General features: G+C 34.7%; 1 protein-coding gene across 1 annotated transcript; it reads right to left on the bottom strand.

The window, feature by feature from the left end:
* Positions 1–9,202: 9,202 nt before the first annotated feature.
* LOC107797987 (uncharacterized) lies at positions 9,203–9,598 on the bottom strand. Its single transcript, XM_016620910.2, has one exon. It carries the CDS (start codon positions 9,596–9,598, stop codon positions 9,203–9,205), a length of 396 nt encoding a protein of 131 aa, XP_016476396.1.
* Positions 9,599–15,065: the final 5,467 nt, after the last annotated feature.

The following is a 15,065-nucleotide window of genomic DNA, read 5'->3' as shown; positions in this document are numbered from 1 at the left end:
CATGGCAAATGTCATGAAAATTTGGCCATATTACAAATCTCCACCTTAGCCTAATTTCGGCTTATATATAGTAAATTTGCTCCACCTTCTCCGCATAAATCCCAACGGGCAAAATCATTCTTCGTAAATGCCAATCAAGTTCAGGCAAAGCTTGAACTTGGATACTGGAAGAGGTTTTGTGAAGATGTGAGCAGGATTGTCTCTAGTGTTGATCTTCTGAACAGAGACTTTTCCTTCAGCAATGGTTTTTCGGATGAAATGATACTTTATATCAATGTGCTTCGTCCTCTCATGATACATTTGATCTTTAGTCAAGTGAATGGCACTTTGACTATCATAGAAAATGGTAATACCACCTTGGTCTAAACTGAGTTCCGCAAATAGACCCTTCAACCATAAAGCTTCTTTGATCGCCTCGGTCACTGTCATATATTCTGCTTCGGTAGTAGATAAAGCTACTACATGTTGTAATATAGCTTTCCAACTAATAGCGCAACCACCGATGCAAAATACATAGCCTGTCAGTAATCTTCTTTTGTCAAGATCACCTGTATAATCTGAGTCTACAAAACCAACCAAAGTGTTAGTATTTCTCCCAAACTCCAAACATGTGTTTGAAGTACCTCATAAGTATCTGAGAATCCATTTCACAGCATGCCAATGTGCTTTACCAGGGCAAGTCATATACCGTCTTACCACGCTCACTGCTTGGAAAATGTCTGGACGTGTACAAACCATTGCATACATAATACTGCCGACTGCACTGGAATAAGGAACTTGTGCCATGTACCTCTCTTCTTCCTCTGACTGCGGGGACTGAGCAGCTGATAACTTAAAATGAGCATCAAGAGGGGTACTAACTGGTTTAGCATCTTTCATGCCAAACCTCTCCAAGACTTTCTCCAAGTACTTCTTCTGGGTCAGAAATAGCCTGTTGGCTTTTCGATCTCTTTTGATCTCCATGCCAAGAATTTTCTTAGCTGCTCCCAAATCTTTCATCTCAAATTTACTTTTCAGTTGACTTTTCAAATTGTGAATTTCTGTTAAATCCTTAGCAAGAATGAGCATGTCATCAACATATAATAATAGGTACACAAATGAACCATCATTTAACTTCCGAAAGTAAACACAACTATCATACATGCTTCTCGAATAACCATGACCCAATATAAAGGAATCAAACCTTTTATATTATTGTCTTGGAGACTGCTTTAATCCGTACAAGAATTTCTTCAACAAGCAAACATGATCTTCTTTTCCTTCAACTTCAAATCATTCGGGTTGATGCATGTATATTTGTTCCTCAAGTTCGCTATGTAAGAAAGTTGTCTTAACATCAAGTTGTTCTAATTCCAAATCATATATGGCAACGAAGGCAAGTAAGACACGAATAGAGCTATGTTTAACAACAGGTGAGAAAATATTATTAAAATCAACTCGGTGTACCTGACTATAGCCCTTTGCAACTAATCGTACCTTATACCTCGCATCTTCAACCCCTGGAATATCATCCTTTTTCTTGAAGACCCATTTGCAACCAACAATTCTTTTTCCTGATGGCGGCTTCACAAGAGACCAAGCACCATTCTTGTGGAGAGACTCAATTTCTTCATTTATTGCAATCAGCCATTTGGCTGAGTCAGCACCAGAAACTGCTTCTGAATATTTTGATGGTTCTTCAATTTCTTCAGTTTCCTGTGCAACTGAAAAAGCAAATGCAACATAATCTCCAAACCTTAATGGTTGTTTACCTTCTCTTCTTGGTCTATGTTTGGCTATAGAATACTCCTCTTCTTCTGGTTCAACTTCAAGAGTCTCAACTTTAGGAATTTCAGCTTCTGTCTCAACTTCAGGAGTTTCAACTTTCAACTGTATTTTGCTACAAAGTTAATGAGTTTGGCTAAGAAGGAATGCCAATCTCAATCTCGACCTGGTTCTGTGTACACTTTCCTTTATCTGTATCACAAGAACTAGATGACTCTTTTCTAGAATATAACATAGAGGATTCATCAAATGTTACATCTCTGCTAATTATAAATTTCGGTGCCATGGGATCAGGATACCATAGTCGGTATCCTTTCACCCCAGATGCATATCCAAGGAAAATGCACTTTTTAGCCCTTGGCTCTAATTTTCCATCATTTACATGCATATATGCAGGGCAACCAAATATCTTTAAATCAGAATAATTAGCAGGAGTACCTGACCACACTTCCTCTGGAGTCTTAAAGTTCAAAGGTGGAGAAGGAGCTCGGTTGACAATATAACAAGGTGTAGAGATAGCTTCTGCCCAAAAGGCATTTGTCAACCCAGCATTTGAAATCATGCAACGAGCCCTTTCCAAAAGAGTTCTATTCATCCTTTCTGCCACACCATTTTGCTGAGGTGTCATTCTCACAGTACGATGTCGAGCAATTCCTTCATTCTTGCAAAATTTGTTGAATTCATCATTACAAAATTCCAAGCCATTATCTGTTTTAAGCCGCTTAACCTGTTTTCCTGTTTGCTTCTCAATCAAAACTTTTCATTGTTTGAAATTTAAGAAAATATCACTTTTATTTTTCAGGAAATAAACCCAAACTTTCCTTAAATAATCATCAATGAAAGTTAACATATACCTGGCACCACCTTTTGATGGGGTACGTGAAGGACCCTAAAGATCTGAATTAATATAATCCAAAGTACCTTTTGTTCTATGAATCGCGGGAGATTTGAAGCTAACTCTTTTCTGCTTCCCGAACACACAATGTTCACAGAACTCTATATTTCCGGTACTTTGGCCACATAAGAGACCTCTTTTGCTGAGGATGGAAAGACCTTTTTCACTCATATGCCCCCAATCGCATATGCCATAATTTGGTGATGTCAGAATTTGATTTATCTGATATTGAAACTGCAACAGCACTTGTAACAGTAGATCCCAAAAGAGTATACAACGTTCCAGATCTGCGTGCTTTCATGATCACAAGAGCACCATGAGAAATTTTTAGAGCTCCACCTTCACCTGTGTACTTGCACCCAAGAGATTCTAGAGTTCCCAAAGAGATGAGATTTTTCTTCAAGTCAGGAACATGTCTAACATCGGTGAGAGTTCTCATCACACCATCGTGCATTTTGATTCGGACTGTACCTTTTTCAATAACTTTGCAGGCAGCATTGTTGTCTATCAAGACAACTCCACCCCCAATAGATTCATATGTGGTAAACAAATACCGATTGTGACACATATGATAAGAACAACCTGAATCTAAAATCTACTCATTGTTAGATTTGAAACTATTATTAGTTGCTAAAAAAATAGTTCCCTCAGTCTCATCAGCAGCTACACTTGCTTCGGCAGTGTCAGTATTTTTGTGCTCATTTTTCTTTTCTGTATGCTTTTCTTTGTTTTTCAATTTAAAGCATTCAGAAATAATATGACCTTTCTTATGACAATATTTGCACATGACATTTCTGTATCTGGATTTTGACCTTGATTTAGGTTTCTCACTACTTGAATCTTCTTATTGGATCTACCTCTTATGAATAAGCCTTCCCCTTGGTTCCCACTAGTTTTCCCAGTAATATCTCTATCTATTTGTTCTTTTGATTTCAAAATAGATTTGATATCTTTATAAGAGATATTATCCTTTCCATAAAGCATAGTATCTCTTATATGTTTAAACGATCGGGGTAAGGAAACAAGCAATAACACAGCTTGATCCTCATCTTTGATTTCAACATCTATGTTACTTAAATCAATAAGAAGAGAATCAAAAGTATCAAGATGAGTAAGTATAGAGGTACCTTTAGCCATACGAAAAGTGTAGAATTTTTGCTTTAGGTAAAACCTGTTTTCTACTGTTCTTTTCATATATAGGATTTTAAGCTTTTTCCATATGCCTTTGGCTGAGCTTTCTGCTGCAACTTCACGCAAAACCTCATTTGAAAGATTTAAAATAATACATGCTTTTATCTTTTTGTCTATGACGGCAAACTCCTCGTCCGTCATTTTATCCGACATTTTCCCTTTTCCTTGCAGTGCCAAATCTAAGCCATCCTGAATTAGGATAGCTTTCATCTTTAATTGCCACATTCCGAAGTTTGCACTTCGGTCAAATTTCTCAACATAAGACTTTGTTAGAGTCATTTTGGCTATTTAAACTAACCCGGTTAGATCTGGCTCTGATACCAATTTGTTAGGATCGGGTTACCGGATAGTGCAGAATTTAGCCAAACAACGTTATAATGACAATAACAAAGACAATGCAAGTTGATAATAAAGGCAATTAAAAAAGATAAAGAAGACACAAATTTAACGTGGTTCGGTCAAGGTGACTTACGTCCACAAGCGGAGAGGAACAGTTTTACTATTCCAACAAGAGTACAAAATTAGAGTAAATACTCTAATTAATCCCAAAACCCCAAGAGAATAACCTCACAAGATCACTCCAAAGAAATGGTTCACACAAGTGTTTCCCAACACTCACTCTCTTACAAAATACTCTATAATGAAATAAATGAAGAGAAAGAAAGACAAGAGTGAAAAGCTCTTGAATTGGTGTGTTTGCAAATGAGGAGAAACCCCTCTATTTATAGCAAGAAATCCTTGGCCTAATAATGGATACTATGTCACGGCAAATGTCATGATCCACAAATTTTATTATAATAGATATTATGTCATCACAAATGTCATGAAAATTTGGCCATATTACAATTATAGGGGACCTATGTATCACGTTGAGGGATTACCAAACCATGCAAACCTCGACAGAAATCTTATAAATATGTATGTATACTTTGAAAATGATTATATAAGTAACTTGGCACCCTGAATACTGAAAGTCTTTAGAAGGCACCGATTGAGCAGAATAATAATGTCCCGTCACGTTAAAATTCTGGTTGTTCCGCCTCTGTCTACTATAAAGATAAATAAGCAACTCCTCTGTCTACTATAAAGATAAATAAGCAACTAACTTTTTTAATCCCTAGTAGCTGGGTGCTTATTGGAATTATTTTGCTATGTTTTTGTTCTGTTATTAGTTAAACATATTGGTTCAAAAGTGATTGTTAATCCTGGAAATAACTTCTCTATCTTCATATATTTTAAGTCTATCACATTTCGTTTAGCAAGTACTCCTTGTGTTCTAATTTATTTGATATTATTGTTTTATTTAACCATTCAAAAAGAATGATATATTCTTATATTTCTTAATGATAAGCTTTTATAATAAATAAATATTATGTTTATTTAAGACCTCAAATTTCAAAAGGTTTACCGTTACACAAATATTATGATATATTTAAGACCATAAATTTTAAAAGTTTTCTCCATCTATTAAACTTGTGTCGAGTCAAATTAAGACAAGCAAAGTGAAGCGATACAACTGACAAGTAAATCGAAAAGGAAAAAGAAAATAATTTCTTGCCATTTTGCAATAAAACAAAACAATGCAGCCGCAATGCAAATAGAAAATCTGAAATTTGAAAATGTTAGAGAAAGAGGGAGGAAAGTGTAATTAAGTCAAAAGATAAAGGGAGATTTCGGCCAATTAGATCAGGTATAAACTCTCTTGTCTGTGGGAACTTTACTACTTCGGACGGTAGCAAACGATAATAAAGACTTAAAATCACGTAAATCCTAGAATAATAATTACTCCTTCATTATTAATTAGAGATTTAGTTTCGAATTTTGAGTATGAAATTTTTTTTGGTGGGAATCATTTTATCGTAAAATCGAACTTTCCTATGCTAGTCCAAATGAGTCGAACCCCAAAGGAGATACAGAAAATGATACTATAAAGACTTAAGGAACGACATAACGCATCAACAACATGTTAGTTGCATTTACTATTCATCTTCTCATATTGATTGGAATTGATTTTTCTGTCTGTAAATCCAAATTCTTTTGTTTTCTTTAATTTAATTTACATTGGTTAGGCAGACAGTAGTTTCATTGGCTTTTATTCTACGTAGGTCCCCCCAGTTTTAATTTTTCTTTAATGTTTGTTAAAAATGATATTAGTATGTTTTGTTCTATCAATTAACTACACTTTAATTACAAATTAATTTGCTTCACTTATACGAAACATTACATATATTCTGTAATATTCAAAGATTCATCATAATTAAATTATTTTATTCATTATTGAATATCTATATGGTTGTTTCTTTTTCCGTAGCTCAAATTCGAGAGACAAGTCTTTACTCTAGCAATTCATGATTATAATTTAGACGTTAATTTGAATCAAATTATGCACGATTATTTTGGGAAACTCACACAGACGAGTATATATGTGGATCAACTGGTCATAATATAAGCCACTCGACTTAAAACTACTTTTCATTTATTTGTTGTTTTCAACAATTTGCTTAATTACCATTCCAAACAATAATTTTTCCTTTATCACGGCTATATCTGTAAACCCATACCCGGAAAAACTCATCTATAAATCTAAGAAAAATGACACTATATAGCCCGCTAACAAATTAATAGCCGAAAAATATATTTTATAAATATATATATACATTTTGTATGTTATATATAAAAATTATACACTTTTTTCGCTACCGAATGTAAATAATTTCTGGCGCGAGCTTGACGGATTATATACTAACGTTGCTAGACAGATTTTTTAGGTGTTTTCTAAAAGCTTTTCTTTCCGAATTCGACCACATTTATGAGAGATGACATGCTAATTTATGAGTGCCAAGTTTAGGATGAAATGATGAAATACAACCAAATCCGAGTCAAAAATACTTACCCCAATCCAAATAGTGAAATTCCCCTCCAAAATCACCCAAAACATATAACCTTCTATAGAAACATGAACAAGTAAATGTTTGTACAATTCATTATTTATTCAACCATTTAGAAACTTCAGTATAGAACATGTTGACAATCCAGTTGCATTTACAAAATTCAAGAGTAAGCAACACACGTAAGTTAAACCAGTGCAGCAATATGTTACTGTATTTCTAAAACCAAACAACATTGGACAACCATAAAAAAATAAGAAAGATTTGTGCAATGCACAAAGCTATCATCATTTTCAGCACAGAGGTTAAGATATCGATGTTCTAGTTTAGAATCAACAACTAACGAATGCAGCACCAAGAAGAAGCAATTAACAGACAAACCATAAACAAAGCACTAGCTAATAAATAGCCTGATTCGAAAAATCAGCAGATTAAACCGACGCTTAACCAGTTTTCCACGTCAATCTCCAAAAACACGGATGCCAAAGAGTAAGAAATCAAGAATAACAGCTGCTCAAGAGAAACCCAATACAGCACTTACTGGTCCAAAAACTAAAGATCCAAAAAATGGCTCTAACTATGAGATAAATTACAAAGTCCTAAGCTTCAACTTCTCCACAAGAATTACTGAACTGACCGACTTTAACAGCAATAACTCATAATATTACAAGTATAAACACCTGACTGCGATTCACAATTGAATAATGGCCGCCTACACCTAGACTCCTAGTGGACCTTCAGGAAACAGCAATGCCAGGAAATTGTCATTGCTGGGCTTTGGAAAGAGCATTCACCCAAAAAAGGCATAAAGGGCGATAGAAACCAAGGAGGCCGCTAAATTTTCTGTGACTGACAATACAAAACGAAAGGACTAACACAAGTAACAGTTAGATGCATGGGAAAACAAGATAGATAACGTTAAAATTTAATCACTTTCAGCACAATTTTTTCCTAGAATAACAGAAACTCAGTACATTAAGTTAATAGCAAGCTCAAGTGCCAAATCAAGCGTCTCCAAAGAATCCTTGAAATAGCAAAAGAACAGGGTCTTGTAATATGGAGATTGGCCAAATCTGTTGACAGATAGGTAATAGCAAAGACTGGAAAAACAGTTGTAAAAGTCCACTCACCAACTCATCTCTCAAAAAAACAGTGTAAAGCTATAACGATACCTAAACCTCTCTTGAGTACTTAACTACTTATAACTTATCATATATTCATATTCCTCTGTAGAAACATGAAATGGTTGCTTGTTTATTTTTCACATTCTCTACTAGGTCTACCACTGAATTCAATAGCCGATTTTATTGTTCATTCATAGACAATTCAAGAGTACCTTGGGCTCTTAAATTCTAACAATGCACGACACATAATCAAGAACTCCACCAAGGTACAAGAAAAATTGGAAATGTTTGCAGCTATCAATACTCAAAATGTTAATAATTAAGAGGATCGCACATCAGCTAGCATAGCGAGTTCATAATATGTTATCACTGAACACTCTTTTTATCCACATTTTACTTATTTAGACATACGAAAAACTCGAACGCTGATCACTCAAAAAGACACTGTAAAAGGTGTAAGGACACCAAAAAGTCCTTTGTGCACTATTAGCTTACAAAATTATTGTAAGGCAAACATACATCACTACTTTCTCCTTCCCTATATTGCTTCCCATACTTATTCTGTTAGGCCAATTAGTTTGACAAATCACCAATTCACGAATTTCATCCTTAAAACTACAAGTTAGCAATCCAATTTCAGTTAAAGAAAATCCAAGAGTAAGCAGCACACGATAGAACACTACATGCCCTTCTTCAATACATGCAGCTACTAAATTTCCAACAATGTAAACAACGGTACAAAGAAGACACATGCAGCAACCAACACAGAAAGTCCATACTAATTGCTTAGCAGTTAGCACCCGATTTATCCACACTGAGATACTAAAGATTATAAATCCCCCAAACCAGCATAAAAGCCAAAAATTTTAGCACTTTGCAAGTTAAAAATTAACCTAAGAGTTGCAAAACAAACCACTAAAGATAAACTCCAATTCAACACTCTGCCAATCATATCAATTCTACAGAAGCAAGAACAATACGATCAAACAGCACTTAACAACAATGAGTATTACTACGCCGTGATCATTGATGTCTGACTATACGAATCCTCAATATTCATTTTATTGAACCATTCCAATGCTCAATAATAATAATAACCAAATCCAAAATTTAATAAAAGGCACTACCTTTAAACAGTAGAATATCAAAAATCAGCATAGTAATATAACATGTAATAAGCTTAGCAACATAAATATTCAACGATAACTTAAACTAAAGCAGAAAAAATGATACCCAATTCACTAAATACTCCATATTTAGCAGCAGCAACAAAAAATGGATCTTACATCCGATCCGAAACTAAAAAGACCCAAAAACACGATCCATCAAATCATACCAGATCAATCCGAAGCCTTCAACTTCTCCACGCGCTTATTCAGCTGCTCAACTTTCACAACGAGACCAGTAACAGCATACAACAACCAGTAAAAGGTTATAGCACACGCGATGAGAAGCGCGTTACGCTGAGACTTCATAATTGATTTCTGATGACGTAAGTGTTCAGATGGGGAACAAGATTCGGGCGATTCACAAGTGGGTCGGGTCTCGTATTTCCAGTAGATATCCATTAAGAGGAAGAGGCAAAAAGGTACAATTGAGAGGAACGGCTTGAGGAGATTTCGGGTCACAGAGATTAGGCCTTGTCGGAGCGGGTCAAGACCCGGGATTGTAAGGAGAAGGAGCATGATTGCTTCTGCTCCGGCAGCGTAGCCCAGAACAACCCATTCCAACGCCATTGATGTGAAAAAGCTTTGGATTTTGAGGTCAAAGTGGAAAGTGAAGAATTGAAGAAATGGAAAGTGGAAAGTGGAAATAGAAGAAATTTCATTAAGGAATAAATATATTATGGGCCTTAACTACAAAAGCCCACTCTGTGAATTGGACTGGTCTTGGTATGTACTTTCAAGATTGGCCCAATAAGGTTACTGTTTAGTATTCAGCAATGGTCCCTGTAGAAATGACACCAAGTAGCCACTTTTAACTGTGCAATTCAAAATATAGTCACAATTTATTATTATTATTATTATTATTATTATTATAAAGTTTATAACAAGAAATTATTATTATTATTATTATTATAAGTTTATTACAAGAAATTATAAGTAACTATTAAGCAAAATATGTTTGGCAAGTTCTTTTTATCTTTTCGAAGTGCGGAATTATTTTGTATGATTTCACACCTCTACCAATTTGTTTGAGTTTATTAAGGTAAAGAAAATTGATGTTGTTATGGTTTATCACAAAATTACATTTCGAACTTAAGGATATATAGTGATATAAAGTTTGAATTGCCAAAACTGAGCTTCAGGTCAATGGCTTGAAATTTGAATTGCGAAAACTGAACTAGAGGACAATGACCTGAAGTTCAAAGAAACAAGTCTTTGCTGCTCTTTTTAAGTTGTGATTATGTTTTGAATGCACTGCAAATGCTGGTTATATAATTAAGTTTTAAACAGCAGTCCTACAAGTGGCTACTTTTGCACAAAGTTAGATAACAAGACAGCTAATTCCATAATCTTTAGTTTCGTGAAATGTTATGCACAAATAAGAAATTGAGTGACTTAAAAAAGTTAGGAAAAATGACATTGTATAGCCGATGTAAAAATAATAGCCGAAAAATGTATAAAATTTATATATGTTTTGTATATATATATATATACACTTTGTATGTTATATACAAAAATTATACAAAATTTTATACACTTTTTCAATTAGTAGATATAAATAATTTCTGGCGTGGGCTAAAAGTAACCATTCCCCAAAAAGTTATGCAAAATTGAAGAATGGTGGTGGTTTAATGTATTGAACCTTTTTTGTTGGTAATTAATGTAATGAACTTTATCAAGCCCTAGAGCTTCTTATTAATCATATTAGTCAGCAGTAAATGCCAGTAAGAAGTTTTATGAACAAAGTAGTACAAAATAAACAGATAACTAAAACAGTAAATTCTGAATTTAAAATAGAGCAGTAAATTTACCTTGATTTTCTTATACATTTCATGCATGGATATGTATATTGAACGAAGCCTTTGCCTTCTCTTAATTACGTATATACCAAGAATTTGTTATTAATTAATAGAGACAGCTCACAACTTACAATTTACATATATATAGAGTTTACCTTGACGAGAAGCAGGGGCGGATGCAGTATATTACTACCGGGTTCAATTGAACCCATAACTTTTGACACTGAGTAAAAATTTATGTGTAAAAATTTATTAAAATTGTAAAAAAATAGATATGAACTCATAACTTTAAAAGTTGAACCCATAAAATTTAAATTTTGGATCCGCCACTGCTTTCATGCAAAATTAAACTATAACATATAACAGTACTCACAAGAAAAAGAGATGAGAAAAAGGTTTTTGAGTACGTGGAAAGTCCATGCATCCAAAATAATGGCACTACTCATTGGTTTGTCTACTTCTCATGCATTAAATTTTTCCTAGTTGTGGTGTTTAACTGCTTATATATATATATTGATAGGATAAAAATATTTTTCTAGATTATACTATCAAACCCTTAAGAGATAATTACATTGGGGACAGGGCGTTTGTGGCATTAAGGTGACGACTTCAACTGAAACCATAACTTTCGACGCGGAATATAAAATTATGTGCAAAAATCTACTAAAATTGTAACAAATAGTAGATATGAATCCATTATAACTTTGAAAATATAATGAGTTCAATGATAAAAATCTTAAAAATTGAACTTATAGAGTTTAAATTCTGGATCCGCCATGCGATTAGAATAATTCCCATGGACATTTCGTTAGTGGATTATTTACTTTATTAGATCTTTGATATACCTCTCTGAACTTTACAGCATAGAAGGGAATAAATATTTATCATGTTTGGAAGATTGCTCATTGTAGTTTCCAGCATAAAGAAGATGTCTTATTGCTACCCATATATGATTGATGTAAAAGCCAGTTACCTATTACTTTCTCTATCTTAATTTATGTAACACTTTTTACTTCTCGGGATATAAATTGTGTAAACTTTGATTAATATTTTAAAATATTTTTTTTATTATATTGATATAAAAAGAATTATAACTTATAGTATTTTTAATGTAGTTTTTAAAATATTGAATTGATTTAATTCAATTTAACTTCAAAGATTAATCAAATTAACTATTGAAAAGAGGAAAATACTGTATAAATTGAAACGGAAATAGTACTATTATGCACTGTTTTGCCATGCCATGATTTAATTCTGGTCTATAAGTTTTGCCAAAAGCTCATGGACATGCAATTAAAGGGGAGGAATATACAAGAGTGATTCATTATATTCCTTTCACCTTTATGTGGAATGATAAGGGAATCAATTGCTTTATTCAAAAGGCGCCAACATGTTGTCCACTAATATTTTTCCACGGCTAGCTTGTGTGTATTACCCCTCAATAGTACTGACCATTTTGATTGATTGTAATATGGTAAAAATAATGAACAGTCGATATCATATACATGTCCAATGAAATAAGTTTATTAGAAAAATAAGAATTGCAATGGAATGATAAATATTCTTTAATATTTAATCAGAGATTTCAAATATAATATCTGAATATAGAGTCACCTTTGTTAGGAAATAACGAATCCCCAAAATGAGACTTCTCGGCCGAAATTGGATTCTTGCCGGCATCGGGTGAAAAACAAAAAAATAATAATTTCTTAGGAAGCCTGTATATTTCTTAACAGTTCCTTTTGTTTTGTATACGAATAAAGTCTCACATTATTAACTGAAAAGAGAAGAGTCTATATATATAAGGTGTCAGGATCTCTTAATGGTGTGAGGTCCTTTGAAAAAAATTGTGCATACTTGGCTCGAAACGGACAATATCACATCATGTTAAGACTATAATTGGGACGTTTTAGCCCAACACTTTTGTAGGGTTTAATACACACTTTCACCAAAGTTTGACTTTGTATTCTCACTACCTTACTTAATTTTTCTTAGTCCAAATTTATAAGATTATTACATACAGATTCTGCTGTTAATTAAAACTTAAGAATGTGTCGTAGTGTGATGCATGAAGGATTATGCAATTCCATTATATAAAACCAAAGAACAAACAATTGTTCATGGAACTCGACCAACTCATCGCTTAAAATGTAAAGATCGAACCAGATCTTGTAGTCAAGAGAAAAAGGAAAAAATATTAAAAAAAAATCTATTTTCACAAACTTACTGAATTAAGAGGAAATTTAGAAACAAGAGGAAGGCAACGCTTGTCTACACAACACAGTTAGAACACTCCATATTAAGCTTTTACTATAGAGTTTGTATACGGTCAAAATCGGGTTTGCCCTTCGAGATTGGAACATGATGGACTAAGGTTCGTCATTGTAATATCGAGCCATGATGTGGAGTTTGATTGTCGAGCTCGAGCCCCAGAAATCAATCTAGATCGAGATCGGTCAAGATCGAGCTCGAGACATCGAGGTCGAATAAATAAAGATCGGCCAAGATCGAGCTCGAGACATCGAGGTCGAACAAATAGAGATCGGCCAAGATCGAGCTCAAGCCCCAGAAACCAATCAGGGTCGATATCGGCCAAGGTCAAGATCGAGCCAAGAAACAAAAAAGTCGTTATAGCCGCAATTAGGGGGAGAATCTCGGCAGAAATCACGGCTTGAATCAAGAAAAAGTTAATTAATTAATCTATCATGGGATCCCCACTATGTATTTTTAATTATATCCAAAATAAAATTCCCCCACTATATTAAGAGTTGTTATCATTTGTAGAGAAGACAGATTCATTTTGAGATATACAGAAAAGAGAGCAAATACTATACTTTTTTGGCTTTTGATATTTAGTCATATTATTTCTTCTACTAATCATTCTTCACTCAATTTGAAGGTGATAAAGCTTGAAGGCTTAGGCTAACTAGTTCATTCGGTTTGCATTCATTTCTTTTACAACTAATTTCGATATTCATTTACATATCTTTCCCAATTTTTATCAATTTATATCACGCATCCTTAGAACTACGTATAAATTAAACTCTATCCGTTTTTCGGGTAAACAGTTTGGCGCCCACCGTGGGGCTAAGGATAATAGTGGTTATTTGGTACGAATCTCTTTAAAACGCACTATTTTACACTTGCTCTTGGAAGTATCTTTGATTTCAGGCTAAAAATGACAAACTCTCAATTAATGGCCCTACCTATCGACAACGAAGCTGACCATCAAGGTGAGAATAACAACGTGACGCCCGAGGATGAAAGGCCACTCGTTGACCCCATTGAAACTCGGGTCGTGGATTCAATTGACGTTAATTCGCATGTGGCCATTGAAGCGAACCAACATTCCGACCCCGAAAACAACATTCATGGTGGAACTCAATCTGCAGTTCGAAATACCCAAAATGTTGGAGAAGACGGGATCAGCCTGCGTATGATTTTTGAAATGTTGCAAGCTCAACAGGTAGCGATAGCTCAGTTGCAGAGCCAAACCAAGACACCGAGCAGGCCTGAGCCCGGTCCACCCCGAGAAGTCACCTACAGAATGGGGCCAGCTATAGTAAGGTCAAATGAACAAGAATCTGGGACTAACCCCGAAATTATAAAAATGCTCGAGGAACTGACAAAACGGATAGAGTCACGAGAAAAGAGGATTGAAGCAAACGACAAAAAAAGTAGAAACTTATAACTCCAGGGTTGATCAGATCCCAGGGGCACCACCAATATTGAAGGGTTTGGATTCCAAAAAGTTCGTACAAAAGCCTTTCCCCCCGAGCGCAGCTCCCAAACCGATCCCCAAGAAGTTCCGCATGCCCGAGATTCCTAAATATAATGGAACCACCGACCCCAATGAACATGTCACCTCTTACATATATGCCATTAAAGGGAATGATCTAGAGGACGACGAGATCGAATCCGTATTATTAAAGAAATTTAGGGAAACCCTGTCAAGGGGAGCAATGATATGGTATCATAATTTACCACTTAACTCTATCGATTCTTTTGCTATGCTTGCAGATTCTTTTGTAAAATCACACGCTAGAGCCATAAAGGTCGAGACCAGGACGTCAGACCTTTTCAAGGTATGGCAAAAATATAACGAGATGCTAAGAGAGTTTGTATCTCGTTTCCAAATGGAACGAATGGATCTACCACCAGTCACTGATGATTGGGCCGTTCAAGCTTTCACCCAAGGACTAAACGAACGAAGCTCAATGGCTTTACAGCAGTTGAAG

Source organism: Nicotiana tabacum, chromosome 11 (genome assembly GCF_000715075.1).
Source record: "Nicotiana tabacum cultivar K326 chromosome 11, ASM71507v2, whole genome shotgun sequence".
Classification (NCBI taxonomy): domain Eukaryota; kingdom Viridiplantae; phylum Streptophyta; class Magnoliopsida; order Solanales; family Solanaceae; genus Nicotiana; species Nicotiana tabacum.
Note: the sequence above shows the minus strand (reverse complement) of the source record. Positions and strands in the feature narration are given on the sequence as shown.

Excerpts from the sequence above, each read along its gene's own strand:
- LOC107797987 (XM_016620910.2), bottom strand. The coding sequence starts at position 9,598 with ATGGCGTTGGAATGGGTTGTTCTGGGCTACGCTGCCGGAGCAGAAGCA.